The 15700-nt window shown below is 54.1% G+C and overlaps 1 protein-coding gene across 5 annotated transcripts in view; it reads right to left on the reverse strand.

Annotated features, from left to right (window-relative positions):
* The window catches only part of ALOX5 (arachidonate 5-lipoxygenase), a 74929-nt gene that overhangs the window by 27693 nt on the left and 31536 nt on the right, over positions 1 to 15700 (reverse strand). For 4 of the 5 annotated variants that reach the window (XM_045878312.3, XM_045878313.3, XM_045878310.3 and 1 more), the window contains 3 exons: positions 15345 to 15467; positions 4961 to 5067; positions 1735 to 1907 (listed from right to left, as the gene is read on the reverse strand). In XM_045878312.3, coding sequence (XP_045734268.1) covers positions 1735 to 1907; positions 4961 to 5067; positions 15345 to 15467 — 403 coding nt within the window. The remainder of the gene's footprint in view (positions 1 to 1734; positions 1908 to 4960; positions 5068 to 15344; positions 15468 to 15700) is intronic. The other variant, XM_064594962.1, reaches the window with a different exon arrangement.

A 15700-nucleotide genomic window follows, 5' to 3' on the forward strand; every position in this document is an offset into this window, starting at 1 on the left:
ATTCTGCACTGGACTGTTTCTTGCCTGTCTGGTGTCCCTGTCCTCTCCTTTTGGTCCATGGGCTCCATTTTCCTGGCCCTAATGACTGATTCAAGGAATTAAGAATTGTGCTATGGGATGCCTGGGTGGCTCGGTCGGTTAAGCATCTGCCTTCGGCTCAGGTCATGATCCGGGGGTCCTGGGATTGAGCCCCCCATCGGGCTTCTTGCTCAGCAGGGAGCCTGCTTCTCCCTCTCCCTCTGCTGTTGCCCCTGCTTGTGCTCTCTTTCTCTGACAAATAAAATCTTAAAAAAAAAAAAAAGAATTGTGTTGTAAGAGATGGGAGGTATGTGTGTAAGAGACAGGAGATGTGTGTGTAAGAGATGTAGGTGTGTAAGAGGTGGTGTGTGTGTGTAAGAGATGGCAGGTGTGTGTAAGAAATAGGTGTGTGTGTAAGAGATAGGTGGTGTGTGTGTAAGGGACAGGAGGTGTGCGTGTAAGAGACGGGAGGTGTGTGTAAGACTCTAGTCAGTGATAGCTATTAGATTATTTTTTCGTGACCAAAACCACGGCTGAGCCTCTAGACCATCACTCAGAGGAAAGGTGGCCATTGTGACAAAGACAGCCACAACCCCAGGCCCTGGAGGTTGCAAGGACTCCCAAGCAGAAGCTGTCCCCCTACCAGAGAGCTTTGCAGTCCCTTCCCATCCTAGGATTCTGTGGCTTTCAAGGTTGGATGATTCTCTGACTTGAAGTGTGGAACCTACAGCCACTGAATCAACGTTAATCTGCCCAGAAATAAAATCTACAAAGGAATGCTGCTGTGTGTGCACACATGTGTGAGTATGTGTCTGGGGGGGGGGGGGGCGTGCGTTGTCCTCGTCAGCTGTCCATGTGACCAGGTAGTGTCCTGGGGCCCAGGCAGGTCCCGGGTGAAGGGATTGGGACCGTGTGCCCTGGGGCAGGGGACGGTCAGCTGGGCAGGCGGCCCTCTAGAGTCAGGTGGGCAGGAGGTGGGGGCTGGGAGGGCTGTCCACAGGTGGCACAGACTCTAGCTGGGGCCCCAAGGCGAGCTGAGCAAACAAGACGTGGTGACCAGAAACAGAAGGCCACCTAGACACCTGGGGGGCAAGGGGCAGGGGCCCCCGTTGTCCTGGCTCTGGTGGAAGAGGCCAATCGACCGGAGAGCAAGGGCCATCCCTGGCCCTCAAATCCCTGCAGGTGAGCCAGAGGAGGGCTGGGAGGAGGGTGAGGACAGAAGCAGAAGACACCAACATTTCTAATTAGAAAGTTAAAAATTCCATCCATTTTCTCCCTTTTTTCCTGTGCTGCTACAAGGCTTGCTTCTTTCTCCATTTTCCTTACCTTTGCAAGGTTGGTGACAATCTGACAGCCGTGTATGTAAAGCATCTCTCACAAAGTCTGGTCCACTAGACCCTACTGAGAGGGAGCTCTTTCAATTAGTGATATTGATATTGAAAATACAGATATGCTCCCACCTCTGAGCATTGAGGAATCTCACCCTCAAAACCTCTTTCCCCACTGGACAAGACATTTTCCATAAATGCCCAGGGAAAGGAAGAGACCGCTTCACTGAGGGCAGCTGATCGCATCATCAGCCTGGCAGAGGCTCCTAGAGACAGCGGCCTGTGGGCTCATGAGCACCGGCCAGCAGAAAGTGCTTTCCGCCCTATGGGGTGTGACCTGGCCATCTGAGCCGGCCATGGCCGAAGTCACCCGACAACAAGCTCCTACCTCGACCTCCTGCTCCAAGGTGAGCTGCCGTTCCAAGCTGCACTCCACCATCTCCGTGCTCACAGGGAGCTTCTCGGGCAGCTTCGTGCAGCGCTGGATCAACACCGGGTTGCAGCCATTCAGGAACTGGTAGCCAAACATGAGGTCTTCCTGCCAGTGGTTCATGACCCGCTCTAGAGGGGAGAAAACCGTGGCCTTGTCTGAGCTCTGAGTGGGGCAACCCAGGCTGCAGCCCTCCTGACCCTGGCTGAGGACCAGAGTCCCTGCTGGGTCCTGTCTCCCAGGCATTTGCCGGCCAGCTGGTCAACCATGGATTCCGCTGACTGTGCCTTAGTGCTTGACCCCTGGCTCAGGTCATGGCAGTACCCTGTCCTCCCTGAGCTGCCCTTGGTGGCTCAGAAGGTTCCTGAAGAATTCCTTTCTCAAGAACACCACCAAAAATGGACAAATGGGATTGCATCAAACTGAAAAGCTTCTGCACAGCAAAGGGAACAGTCAACAGAGTGAAAAGACAATCTACGGAATAGAAGACATTTGCAAACCGAACATCTGATAAACGGTTCATCTCCAAAATATATAAAGAACTCCTACAACTTAATAGCAAAAACAAAAAAACAAAACAAAAAACCCCACTAATAACCTGATTAACAAATGGGCAAAGGACTTGAACAGACAAATGGCAAGCAGGTATATGAAAAAATCCTCAATGTCACTAATCATCAGGGAAAGGCAAATGAGAACCATAATGAGGTACTGCCTCACACCTGTCAGGATGGCTATTATAAAAACAAAAGACAATAGGTATTGGAGGGGATGTGGAGAAACTGGAACCCTTGTGCACTGTTGGTGGGAATGCAAATTGTGTGGCCACTATGGAAAACAGTAGGGTGGGTTCCCTCAAAATTAAAACTAGAACTACTATATGATCCAGCGATCCCACTTCTGGGTATTTATCCCAAAGAATTTAAATCAGGATCTGGAGGAGATATTGGCACACCCATGGTCACTGCAGCAGAGTTCATAACAGCCAAGGCGTGGGAACAACCTTATAAAAGGAAGGACATCCTGCAGTATGTGCCAACATGGGAGAATGTGGAGGACATCATGCTAAGTGAAACCAGCCAGTCACAGAGAGACAAATACTGCACAATGCCACTGACATGTGGTATTTAACACAGTCACACTCATAAAACCAGAGTGGAATGGTGGCTGCCAGGGGCTGCAGGAGGGGAAATGCAGAGTTACTAATCAATGAGCATAAAGTTTCAGTTAAGCAAGATGAATATGTTCTAGAGATCTGCTGTACATCATTGTGCCTTTAGGGGAAAAATGGACTCCAGTCTTTCCACTCAGGATGGAGGGAGACTGAGGGAGAAGGAGGTAGAAGGAGGGAGAAGAAGGGAGAATGGGGGAGAAGGGGTGTGAAGGGGGGAGAAGGAGGAAGAAGAGGGAGATGGAGGGAGAAGGGGGAGATACGGGGAGAAGGAGGGGAGGGGGAGGAGGGGGAGAAGGAGAGAGAAGGGGGAAGAAAGGAGAAGGGGGAAGAAGGAGGGTGAAGGGGGAGAAGGAGGGAGAAGGAAGGAGATGGAGGGAGAAGGAAGGAGATGGAGGGAGAAGGAAGGAGATGGAGGGAGAAAGAAGGAGATGGAGGGAAAATGGGGAAAAGGAGGGGGGAGAAGGAGGGGGGAGAAGGAGGGAGAAGGGGGAGAGAATAGAGAAGGAGGGAGAAGGAGGGAGAAGGGGCGAGAAAGAGGGAGAAGGAGGGAGACGGAAGGAGATGGAGGGAGAAGGGGTGAGAAGGAGGGAGAAGGGGTGAGAAGGAGGGAGAAGGAGGGAGATGGAGAAGGGGGAGGAGGGAGAAGGGAGAGAAGGGGAGAGTATGAGGGAGAAGGAAGGAGAAGTAGGGAGATAGAGAATGGGAGAAGGGGGCAAAGGAGGGAGAAGGGGTGAGAAGGAGGGAGAAGGGGGAGAAGGAGGCAGAAGGGTGGAAAAGAAGGGGGAGATTCAGGGAAAGTGAGGGAGAAGGGGAGAAGGGGGAGAAGGAGGGAGAAGGAGGGGGAAGGATGGAGAAGGAGGGAGAAGGGGGAGTTGGAGGGAGAAGGAAGGAGATGGAGGAAGAAGGAGGGAGATGGGGGGAGAAGGGGGGAGAAGGGGGAGATGGGGGCGAAGGAGGGAGAAGGGGAGAGCAGGAGGGAGAAGCAGGCCGAAGGAGGGAGAAGGGGGAGAAGGAGGGAGAAGGAAGGAGATGGAGGGAGAAGGGGGGAGAAGGGGAGAAGAAGGGAGATGGAAGGAGAAGGAGGGAGATGGGGGAGAAGGAGGGAGAAGGAAGGAGATGGAGGGAGAAGGAGGGAGAAGGGGAGAAGGAAGGAGAAGGAAGGAGAAGGAGGGAGAAGGAGGGACAAGTAGGTAGAAGGGGAGAGAAGGAGGGAGAAGGGGGAGAAGGGGGGAGAAGGGAGAGAGATGGAGATGAGGAGAATGGGGAGAGGAGGGGAGAAGAGGGGAGATGGAGAAAGAGGGAGAAGGGGGGAGAGAATAGAGAAGAAGGGAGAAGGGGGAGAAGGAGGGAGAAGGAAGGAGATGGAGGGAGAAGGGGAGAAAAGGGGAGAAGGAAGGAGAAGGGGGGAGAAGGAAGGAGTGGAGGGAGAAGGGGGGAGAAGGAGGGAGAATGAAAGGAGTAGAGGGGCCTCCTGGGGAGGAGTTTGCAAAGGGAGTTTTCCCCAGGTGCTTATTTCAATACCCATTCTTCATCCATCATTCCTGTTTCCTTATCTTTGCTGTTTTTCCTTCCTGGGCCTTCCCTGGCAATTAAGATGCTATTGCAAGCCAACACCTACCAAACATCCTAGTCCAAGGGAACCCAAGGTCGCTTTTCTGTAAATGCTTAAAAAACAAGCTAAGTTCTGCTTTTACTCTGCTCATAAGTATCATAAATGACCGATTCATGTAAACACAAATTTCTGATACTTTTGAGACTTTTGATGATGAAGCGAGGTGGAGGGTGCTTAGCCCTGAATGTCCAAGGAGGGGAAAACTCTGGGCATGAGGGTCACTGGGGAACTGTGGGGGCTGGGGCAGGGGTGCGGGCCTGACTGATGGGGAGGCCAGGGCAGCCCAGCCCCTGGAGCCAGCTGCCATGCTGGAGCAGGGGTGGGGCGGCCCTTTCCAAGTCCCAGGCAAGTCTCTCCAGCCCCACGAGAGACCCCAAGAAAGGGGTCGGCACACTCACCAGAAATAGTGTTGCTGATCTTGACAAAGATTTTCTCAAAATCGGCGAAGTCACTCCAGGAAGACTGGAACATGTGCATGAAGCGGTTGATGAACAGGTTCTCCATCCTGCAGACCAGGAGACAGCGTCCCCACTCGCACTCACTCTCACCTTGCCCCCCTCGGCACAGCCCCTTCACACTGCGGTCTCCTGGGTGGCAAGGAACCGAACCCAGCGCCGCTCTGAGGGGGCAGCTGACTGGCCTGGTGGAACCAGGACAGAAACCAGCACCGATGCCCATGCTCTCCTAACTGCATCTTCCCTGGGAAGGAAACTGGCCACTGCCCTCGAGAACAGCCTACAGTGCCTCCAATCCCCTCCACGCCTGCTTTCGTCCACGCCTTCATTCATTCAGCACACTTTTGCTGCCTCCACTGCACAGAGCACCCTAGTTCCTAGGCAGCTACTCTAGCTAGTCTCCTGGAGTTTTAGGGGATGAGCGGTTTGATTGAGTTGATCCCTTATTTACTTTCTAACTCTGGCTCTGTGCCTGGTGCTGAGGGAGAGAGTTTTCCAAATGCTCATTACACAGGATAGCAAAATAAGCCAGGACAGAAGCTTGATAAAATGCAGCTTGCAGGCACTCAAGAGTGAGATCTGAGTGGTCCAAGCGATCCCAGGGGCTTGCTGGAGGAGGGAACTGTGGGCTGGGCCTGGGAAAGGTCAAGGGGAGGGAGAGAGGTACCCCAGAGTTCCCTAACTCAAGCCAGGCACAGGACAGAGGTTAGGGAACTCTGGCCAGTGCTCATGTGACACACTCTGCCTCAGTTTCTCTCTCTGGCAGTTGTCCTCCTTCCCACCGCCCACTCCTCCAGAGTTCAAGCCTCCCACCCGTACTGCCTTTCCTACATCCTCACTCTGTTCCCTCTGCCTGGAATGCTCTCTGCCCCTTTCTTCTCCTCCGAGCCTATGGGGTGAGTGTATCTGGAGGGCTTGCCTCAAGGACCCCGACTCCCCCCTTGATCTCAGGAAAGCTGCCCCTTCCCCAGCCCAGGCTGCCCCATGACGCGGCCTCAGCAGTGCTGACGGCAGATTAAGTACATAGCCTGTGTGTGAGCCCCTGCCTCAGCCTGCAGCACCAGGAGGGCGAGGGGGTGTCTGCACCGCCCCACGCCGAGCCGGGGCCTCCAGGTACTCCAGGGGCTCCGGCAGCACCAGCACCAATCACTGACTGAGAGGGACAGTGCACATACCCAGGCAGGGGACCCCTTCCCATGCCCCACCTCCCCGGGCGGGACCAGCAGAGCCAACCCCTCCCAGAAGCAGCGGCCCTCACCTGGGCAGGCCCCGGCGCCCTCCTTGCACTCACTCCTTGTGGGGGAGGGGGTGGGAGGGGAGGGCAGAGGTGCTGGCTGGGGCCGAGCACTGTCGCAGGAAGGCGGGGGAGTTCCAGAGCCACCTCACACCTTTCCCAGCAGCATCAGAGGACTGAGGCTTGGGTGTTTTGTCCAGAGCGACCCTGGCTGATGGGGACAGATGGCTCTCATCCCAGGGGAGCTGCCCGGGAGCAGGCGTGAGGGCAGCAAGTCCGAGTGACTGAACATGGGAAAGGCATGTGAGGCAGAACATGACACACCTTTATGACTCCCCTTCAGATCCCCCCCGCCCCAGTCTAGCAAATGCTTCTCCTCTGCACCTGCCGCCCTGGGACCCCCAGGAGCCCACACTGTCCGGGAGTGGGTCCAGGAGCCACGAGCCTGGTCACCTCTATGGGCCTCGCCTTCTCCTCTGAGAGTCGGATGGCCCAGCCGCCTGTGGGTTATTGAGGGGCTGTGGTGCTGGGAAGGTGTTGGGAAGGTGCCGGGCGCAGCCTGGGCCGAGCGGTGCACACAGCAGGTGCTCAGCGCCTCGGGGCTGGAGAACGACGCTGGACTTGTCCTCTCGGCTGGGCTGGTCTCCTCAGCACTTTATCCTCGCCCCCCCCAGGAAGGAGGAGCTTTTACACACGCACTTGGGTTTCTGTTGGTGGTTTTGGGGGTTTTTTCCACACACGCTTATTTTGCTGCCTCGCCAGGGCTAGGCAGGCCCCCGGCTAAGCTGTCAGCATCGCTCTGCCTTCCTCAGCCAGCAGCCCCATCCTCCTCCACCTCCCTTGTCTGGTGAGCCTCCTGGGGCAGAAACCAGTGTTAAACTAGAGGAGTAAACCACACTGTGCCCTCCACTGTCACAGTGGGTGTGGAAAAGGATGCATTTCTGGGAGAGGAGAGGCCTTCCCTGGTCTCTGCAGGCCCGACAGCCCCAGCACAGCCCCGTGCCACATGGAGCCCCGGAGAGAGGTCCCGAACCCCGAGGGACCTTGTGGGGAACTGGGAGAGTCATAGCCCTTGGCTCATGGTCTACCCAACTGGGTCTCTTTGACTTTGAAACAAAAGGCTGGCACTGAACGCGGGGTGGGGTGGCACCCAGAGGAAGCCACAGATTCAGGAAGACGTGGAATTAGGAGGAAAACATTTGCATGTCATCCTGAGGCAAAATATTTCTACATGCTTACAGACAAGTGGAATATTGGGACTTTGAAGATCTGTTATTACACAAAGAGGAACCTGCAGCCCAGAGAGAGCATCTGGCTCATTTAAGGTCACACAGCCAAGGTCAACATGCACTGGGCTGCTCGCTCTGTGCCCGGAGAGGGGGAGCTCTTGTCTCCTCTGCTTCCCCTGCCCCTTTCCTTCTAACAGCTTCTCCATTTTGCACCTCACAGTTTTGCTGTTGGGAGCGGGGGGCAACGCTCACTGAGGAGGGCTGGCCTGATTCCAGGCAGAGCAGGTGGCTCGGAAGAGACAAGTCACCAGAATTACTCAGAAGTGGCACGGAAGCTGAACTGCCCAACGCTGGAGGTTCAATGGGGAAGGTCTCTCTGGTGACCTCAGCCACAAGTGTGTTTTCCACAGCAGGACTGAGTTTAACCAGGGACCGAGTGGCACGCTATGGCGTGCGCTGTGGGGACCAGGCTAGCTGGGCCCTGGTTCTGTGGGTTCTCGCTATCAGGAACTATCCACGCAGAGTGGGCTGCCAGGCACTTGGGTGTCCTTTCCCCATCAGACCTCTAGGGGGCTGGACCCCGGCGGTCTTGGAACCCCCGACCCAAGTGCTGGGGTCTGGACACAAGTCTGGACGGGGCTGGGAGTCCCTGAGAGATGGCAGCTGCGATGGTACTGCTCAGCACAGGGTGTTAAGGGCCTGGCCTAAGAGCCCAGCCCCATCGCTTCCCAGCCACGTGGCCTTAGGCAAGTCCCTAATCCTACGGTGTCTCAGTTTTCTCACCTGTGAAATGGGCACAATGACTGTCCCTGCCTCACAGGGCTGACCTAATGTACAGAAAACCCTAGTTCATAAAAAGAGTTCAACAAACATTAGCAAGTAGTGCCCTAATTGTCACTCATTGTTAATATTAAAGTCTGCAGCATTAAGCACTGGCATTCTGGGGGACCAGCAGATAGGTTCAAAATCCTGTCTGCAGTGCAGCACTTTACCCTCTTCCTTCCCCTGGGTCTTCTCGTCTAATTCACTCATCCCTTTCTTCCTTCACACCCAATTCATGGAAGAATCTTCACCTACTTACTCTTCTTTACGTCCTGTCCCCCTTGCCCCCTAAAAGTGCTCTCCTCCAGGGCCCTGGTGACTTCCTAGTGGCTGCATCCAAAGGGCACTACGGTTAGCCCGAAGCTTTCTCGATCTCTCTAGTGCATCTGACAACCAACTCCTTTCTTCTTGACACCACAACGCCGAGCCTCTTGGGCCACCATGGTCCTACTCCCCCCACCCCCTGCCAGGTAAAGGCTAGGCTCCGTGCCCACCTTCCTGCCTTGGTAGCCTCAGCCCCACTTCCCCACACAGGCCTCTACTCTGATCCCCCTGGCTCACCAGAATTCTTACTGCCTAAAATGCCATCCCCTCCACTCCTCCAGGCTGCATGGTAAACTCCCACTCATCCTTCAAAACCCAGCTTGGGCATCTTCTCTCTTGGAAAGCATTTTTCTGATGCTGTTCCCCCAGAGTTACTTCCTCTTCTGCCTCAAGTTTCCCCAGCATTCCTTTCCTAAGGAGGAGCTCCTACATGCTGTTGTGATAAGCTATCCCCAACTTGGTCCCCATTAGACTGTGAGCTTCCTGGAGCTGGGACCAAAGGCCACTTTCGATTCATTTCGGGCCCTACCCCCCAGGAGCTCAGTAAACATTTGTTAAAGGAGGGGCAGCAGTAGCTCCTCCAGGCCTGCTCACATGGGGGTAGAGGAAGCCCAGAGAGCCAGCAAGTGGGCGGGGACAGTGCCCGAGGAGGCAGCTCCCCAGCTGGGCTCTTTCCTTGAGCTCAAGTCCTCCCAAGCACCCAGAATGGAGACACTAGAGGGAACTCACCTGGGGGGGGCATTACATACATGAGCTCGCAGAAATCACATAACAATTCCAGCAGCTGGGTATCATCAGCCTCATATCAGAGGGAGGAAACTAAGGGTCAGGACACTGAAATGACTCTCCCAAAAGGACACAGCTAGAGTTTGAATCAACCCTAGCTGCCGGGCTCTAAAGAAGGCAGCCGTTTGCTTTTAAAGGGTAATGAATCCTGGGTTGATAGTTGTTGCTATAATTTTAAGAGATTAATAGAATTTTTCTCCAGGAAAGCCAAGTACAACCTCACTACTCTGAGTCTGGCCCAGGGACCAGCAGCACCAGCATCGCATGGGGGCTTGCTAGGAATGCACACTCGATCCCCACTCAGACCCACTGATCAGAACCCACTGTGTCTACCAACGTCCCACGCAGATCCACGTGCACATGAGGGCTTGAGAGACGCTGTCTGGACCCCTGCTCCCTCACCGGGCAGCCTGGCTGCCTGTCCTTACTGCCCTAAGCAAGGAGGGCCTGCTGCAACTGCCCAGTGTCCTGGAGGAGTCCAGCTGCCCTAGAACCAGCCTTGCAGAAAGAGCCATATTCAGCTAAAACTGCGCCTTCCTTCACTGAGTTTGTTTCACTGTAGGAATCAGCATTTTCTTTTTCTAGTCCCAGGGCAGGCTTGAGGTAGGTGTGGGGAGGGGCACAGGAAAAGAAAAGGCAAGGACTGCTGGTACCTAGAGCAGTTCCGGGATCCAGGCCCCCAGCAGGCACTCCATAAATGCAGCTGAGCTAAAGTGAAGAGCAGAGAAGGACACCAAGAAGGGGAAAAGGTTCTCCCTCTTGTCCCTGGAGGGACACCTGCTCTGGGGGGCCTGCAGCCCACAAAGGCAAGCCAGTCTGAGGAGTTGGGAGGGCACAGAAATCCTTTATGCCAGGATTTCTCAAGTCTTACAACCCTGGAGAGCAGGGGTTCTCTGTGTGGTCCCCAGGCCAGCAGCAGCTGCAGCCCCCAGGGACCTCATTAAAAATGCAGATTCTCAGGTCCTGCCTCAGACCTCCTGAATCAGAAACTCTGGGGGTGGGTCCAGAAATCCTGATTTTTAACAAGCCCCCCAGGGGATTCTGATGCAAGTTATAGTGTGAGACCCACTGCTGAAGAGGTTGCAATGTAATTTGACTATAGACCAGGCTTTTTAGGGAAACCATACTTTATGCTTTGTATTGTGTCTTCTTTCATGACCCATTTCTAACCACACACACACACACACACACACACAAAGCTACTTTAGCAAATATAATTAAAATTCCCCAGGTCTGTCTAACTTTTAGGTGGGAATCTCCCCCCTCTACATTTTTTTTTTTTTTAAAGATTTTATTTATTTATTCATGAGAGACAGAGACAGAGAGGCAGAGGGAGAAGCAGGCTCCCAAGGAGCAGGGAGCCCGATGCGGGACTCGATCCCAGGACGCTGGGATCATGACCTGAGCCGAAGGCAGATGCTTAACCATCTGAGCCACCCAGGCGCCCCTCCCTCTACATTTTAATAACATATTTATCTCCCAGTGGGACGTAGCTCTGTCTCACAAAATTCGATAGAGGTAAACAGGGTTGATATACAGACATCAGTTAGAAGAAGGAGGAGATGGTTTTTAAAATTTCCAAGAAGATCAGGGGCTTTTGGGTAACATTTGTGAAGCTAAGAGGGAGAACACTATTTTCTACGAGTGCGTTGGTGACGTGGAGCCAACTTGTTTCCGAGCTGGGGTGGCAATAAGAGGGCGTGGGGCCTTCTTCCTGCACAGAGCTCATGGCTCTGGTTTCTGGAGAAATGAAAGGCCCCAGCCCTGGGCCTCACCACACCACTTCCTCCGCCCTCCTCTGCTGGAACTCTGCCCCATCCACTGTCACCCCCTCTCTCTCCCCTCCAGGCCCCGGCTCTTCTTCATCTCGGATGCCTGAGCCTTCCTTCTCTTCACCACTGACTCCCTTCAAGGAGCTGCCATACATGGGACTTTGTCTGACCTCCAACTAGCAGCAGTGACCTGTCTGGGGGGCTGGGAGCAGCGGGGAACAGGGGTCATGGCTGACAGACCACACTAGCCCTCTCGCCCCTCCCTGGCACACAGCGTCTGGCCCTTGGCCCTGAGCCTGCACGGCACCACCAGAGGCTGCCCGGGGCTCTCAGCCTCAACAATGCCCCCAGGCTGGACTCATCTACCCCACTTCTTCCCCAGCTTCCCTTTGTAAGGATCATTCCATTTTCCTGACCAGTGGGATGCACAGGTCAAGGATGCCTGGGGGTCTCCCGTCAGTCTCTCCCTATTTTGACCTGAATTCCAACCAGATCCCAGGTCCATCCACACCACATCCCGCATTTCTCCCTACTTCTCAGTCAGCCCCTTCGCCACCTCTAGGCTCTCTCGTCTGACCCCTGAAGGCTGCCAAGCCAAGCGTCTGCAGTGCAGCAGTGATCCCTGCAAATCCCGGCCCAGAGCAATCAGTGCAGTTGTGGTAGCACTTCGGAGGCTGCCCTCCCAGGAAGCCATCTGTGGTTACAGTGAGGTTAAATATCCCATTTCCCACCCAGGGATTCGCAAAGGATTCCCTGTGACCTCAGGGAGAAGGATGCCCCTTCAGGGAGCAGCCTCCACCTGATCTCATCTGACGGGAAATGCACAGGGGGTGAGGGTCCGAGCACCTCGGTCTTGGCGCGAGGCTGGTCACCTCCTCTGGAACTCAGTCCCATTTCTGCACTGTTCAACCTTACTAGGAAGGAAGCTCTCTTTCTCAATTTCCTTTAAAGGGACATTCCCTTATCGACCCACCAACCGCCTGCAATCAAGCTCTAGTCTGCGAACAGTGAGTGGTAAGTAAACACGTAAGTTGTTCCTCCTTTGATGCCGCCAGGAAATGTTACCACCCACTTGGTTCTGTGAGCAGGCCCAGCCACAGCTGACCTTGGCATAAGGCACCCTCTCTGCCAGAGCATCCTTGTCTCATTCCTCTAGGCCCCTGCCTGTGTTTGCCCGGTCAGCTGTAAGGGCCGCCCAGGTGCCTTTCTGCTGTGAAGACTTCGAGCCGAGGTAGGGCTTAGCTGACCTGCTGAGCTGTGCTGTACCAGGAAGGGCTGAGGGCCCATCTCAAGATGTCTATGCTATGTTCCTGCCAAATAGTCCATAGCTCAAGGGGCCAAGTTACATGGCAGACGTGAAGAAAGAAGGGCTGTGATGTCATTGGAGAAATGGTGGCCTGTGTGGCCAGTACTGGGGAGAACAAGGCCTCACTCAGGCCCCAGGACTTCTAGGAGCTTCTGGGAGAAGGTTCACCTCATCTAGGTCCTCAAAAATAATGAGTTGGATTTAGCCAGGCCAAGAAGGAAAGAATGGTATCCGAGGTGGAGGGAACAGCATATGCAAAGACAAAGGGCATGAAGATGCCTTGCTAACTAGTTCTGGACGCACATGGCTGGAATGTCCTGTGTATCTAGGGTCAAGAGGGAAGGCAGGGAAGCTGGGCAGAGATGCGCAGGCTCTCGTCTGTAGCTGGGGTAATCACTGAAGGATTTTAGCGGGGGAGTAAAAGAATTGTATTTGCCTTTGTAGAAGGAGCCTCCAAGAAAGTATAATGTGCACTTGAGAATGAACTTCCAGTTGCTGTGTTGGATGGATCCTGGGGAAGCAGGTAGAAGGGTATTCCTGAATGTCCCAGGGAGAGATGACAGAGCTGGGAGGGAAGGACATACATCCTGAGACCCCAGGGGGAAGATGTGACCCCACAGGCAACTGGGTGGAGGATGAGGCCAAGGGAGGCACGGAGGCCAGTGGTTTCAGTCCTGACTGCACACTGGAATCCCCCAGGGGACTCTGAGAACAAACACAGAAGTGGCCTTGCAGATGCTGGGTGGACAGCCTGGGCAGGGCCAGGGGGGGCGGCGAGGCCACATGGACAGTACTGTGAGATGCACAGCTAAGATGCTGTTAGCCATGATGGGGGTACATGAGAGGAGAATGGTGATTGTGCGTGTATGTGTGTGTGTGTGTGAGAGAGAGAGAGAGAGAGAAGATGAGAGAGTGCATGTGGGTGTGTGAAGAGAGGGCCTATGAGGTGATAACAAAGGCCCCTGAGAGATCAGCTCCGTCATACTCCATTCCTTGTGAGGGAGTTTACTGAGCACCTCTTCTGTGGAAGCTGCTGTGTTGGCTTCTGAGATACAGACACGACAATTAATTTCAGGAACACTGAGCAGACGTAAGAAAGGCACAGCCTGGCCTTCACTCCACCATCCATCCATCCACATATTCCTCTACCAGCCGTCCACCCTCTCTCACTCCTCCACCCAACATCCATCCATCCATCCATCCATCCATCCATCCATCCATCAATCCCTCTACTATCCATCTATCTACCATCTACCCATCCATCCATTGTCCACTAGACCTCCACCACCCATCCCTTTGCCATTACTAAGCAGAGGTGGCACTATTCCCCAAACCAGTATCATCTCCTCTGACCTTGCTGCTCTCCATCCTTATCATTTTCTCTTCAGACTGCCCCTCTCACAAGGGCCTTCTTTTCTGCTCAGACCATCCCAGTCAGGGCTCTGCTCTTAAAGCCACATGCCTTTGGGAATCCCTGGGTGGGAAATGAGATATTTAATTGCCCTGGTGTTTCCAGGGAGCCAGATGTTGGGTACTACAGTGCATTACTAACCCAGATGTTTGGTTTTAGTTTTTCTCTCTAGTTGATCCCAATTGTAGCAGGGAAAGAAAAAAAAAAAATCCCCAGCTTTGGACCCAGTAAATCTGAATTCAAATTCTGGTTTTGCCAATTTCTGCCTAAATGACCTTAGACAAATTCTTTGACCTGGATCCAGTGGAATGTCAGCTTATTTACCTGATTGTAGTAGAAAATACCCACACTTATGAGCCTGACACTCAGCAGAGGCTTGGTAAGTGTTAGGTCGTTACCACCTCCTCCCCCCAGGTAGATGCAGCCTGAGAGAGACAAATGCACATGGCCTTTCCGATTTGAGGGTATTCCGTATGGAGGCTGATTGTGAGGCTGTGTGTGTGTGTGTGTGTGTGTGTGTGTAGAGTTCTTCCCAAATGTGCAAAGGAGGAAGAAGACTTTGGCACAGGCCCAAGTGTGTCCGACCAGATGAGGGGCCCTTCTCGAGGGGAGTAGCTACGCACTAAGTGAATGTTGCCATCGAAGCCGACTGGGTTAGTGGCTCTCCACCCGTCTGCCTCCTGGATATGCCTATCCGAGACCAGGGCCCCACCCCGGAGACTCTCCTCCTGGCTGTGGGGCTGGCCTGGCACTAGGAGGTGCTGAAGCTCCTCAGGTCCATCTAAGACTCAGTCAGGTGGCAGAACCACGGATGTAGAGTTTTCTAGATGTGTATGATTGTGAGAACTCCCTACAGTGTCAAGGCGCAGCTCAAAGGCTCCCCCACTGGCCCTGGGATGGTGCTGGGGCTCCATGTTTCATAAACACCCAAGGAGTCTCAGTAGAAGCCTTGTGGGAATTCAATCACAAAGAAGGAGCACAGAACTCAGATCTCTGCCATTTATCAGTAGGGGCCATTGGACAAGGTATGTGACCTCCTTATTCCTCAGCTTCTCCAACGGCAAGGTGAGGATAATAACTGCCTGCCTCATGGGGTTGCTGTGACAGACAACCAGGGGATGGGTGTCTATCCTTGAATTGGCCCTGGGGGGATGAGACGTGGGTGGGGATGGGACACTTCAAGTAAAGACCTCGACTCTGGGCTGACAACAGAGCTATGTTTGGTGTCTGGAGTCATCCAGGTTGTAACTCGGTTTAGATAGAGGCCACCCTGAGGTTGTGCACTGAGGATCCAGCATGACCAAGATACAGTCAAATGATGTGGGAAAGGGTGCCCAGCTGAGCTGCTCCCCAGCCCAAAGCCTCCACAAAGAAAGAAGTGAGGGTCCCACTCGTGGCCCCGGCCCCTGGCTGCCCAGCATCCTTAGGTTCCTAGAAACTCACGCTCTGGAGTAGTTCAGAACAAAGTCCACGCCCTTCTCACTATCAAACTGGATGTCTCGTGGTAAATCCTTGTGACATTTGGCATCAATACTCAAAGGGAAGCCAGGGTTCCACTCCATCCACCTGAGCATGAATAAAAAGAAGAAAACTGCATCAAATGCCTGGCCTTTGGGTTGGCCCCCTCAGACTAACGGCTGCCCTTGTGGTCTGAGGACGTGTGCATCAGCTGAGTGTGCATCCTGCGAGGTAGTGGGACCCCTCCTGGGGGCTGGCAGTAGCCTGCTTTGCTGCACCCTGAGCATCACAGTAGGAGGTCTGGGGTCTCCTGAACCTGAGATTGGGCTCACGGCAGAGGA

This window comes from Mirounga angustirostris, unplaced genomic scaffold (genome assembly GCF_029215605.1).
Source record: "Mirounga angustirostris isolate CCGP_5_RB_7025 unplaced genomic scaffold, mMirAng1.0.hap1 SCAF_6, whole genome shotgun sequence".
In the NCBI taxonomy this organism is placed as follows: domain Eukaryota; kingdom Metazoa; phylum Chordata; class Mammalia; order Carnivora; family Phocidae; genus Mirounga; species Mirounga angustirostris.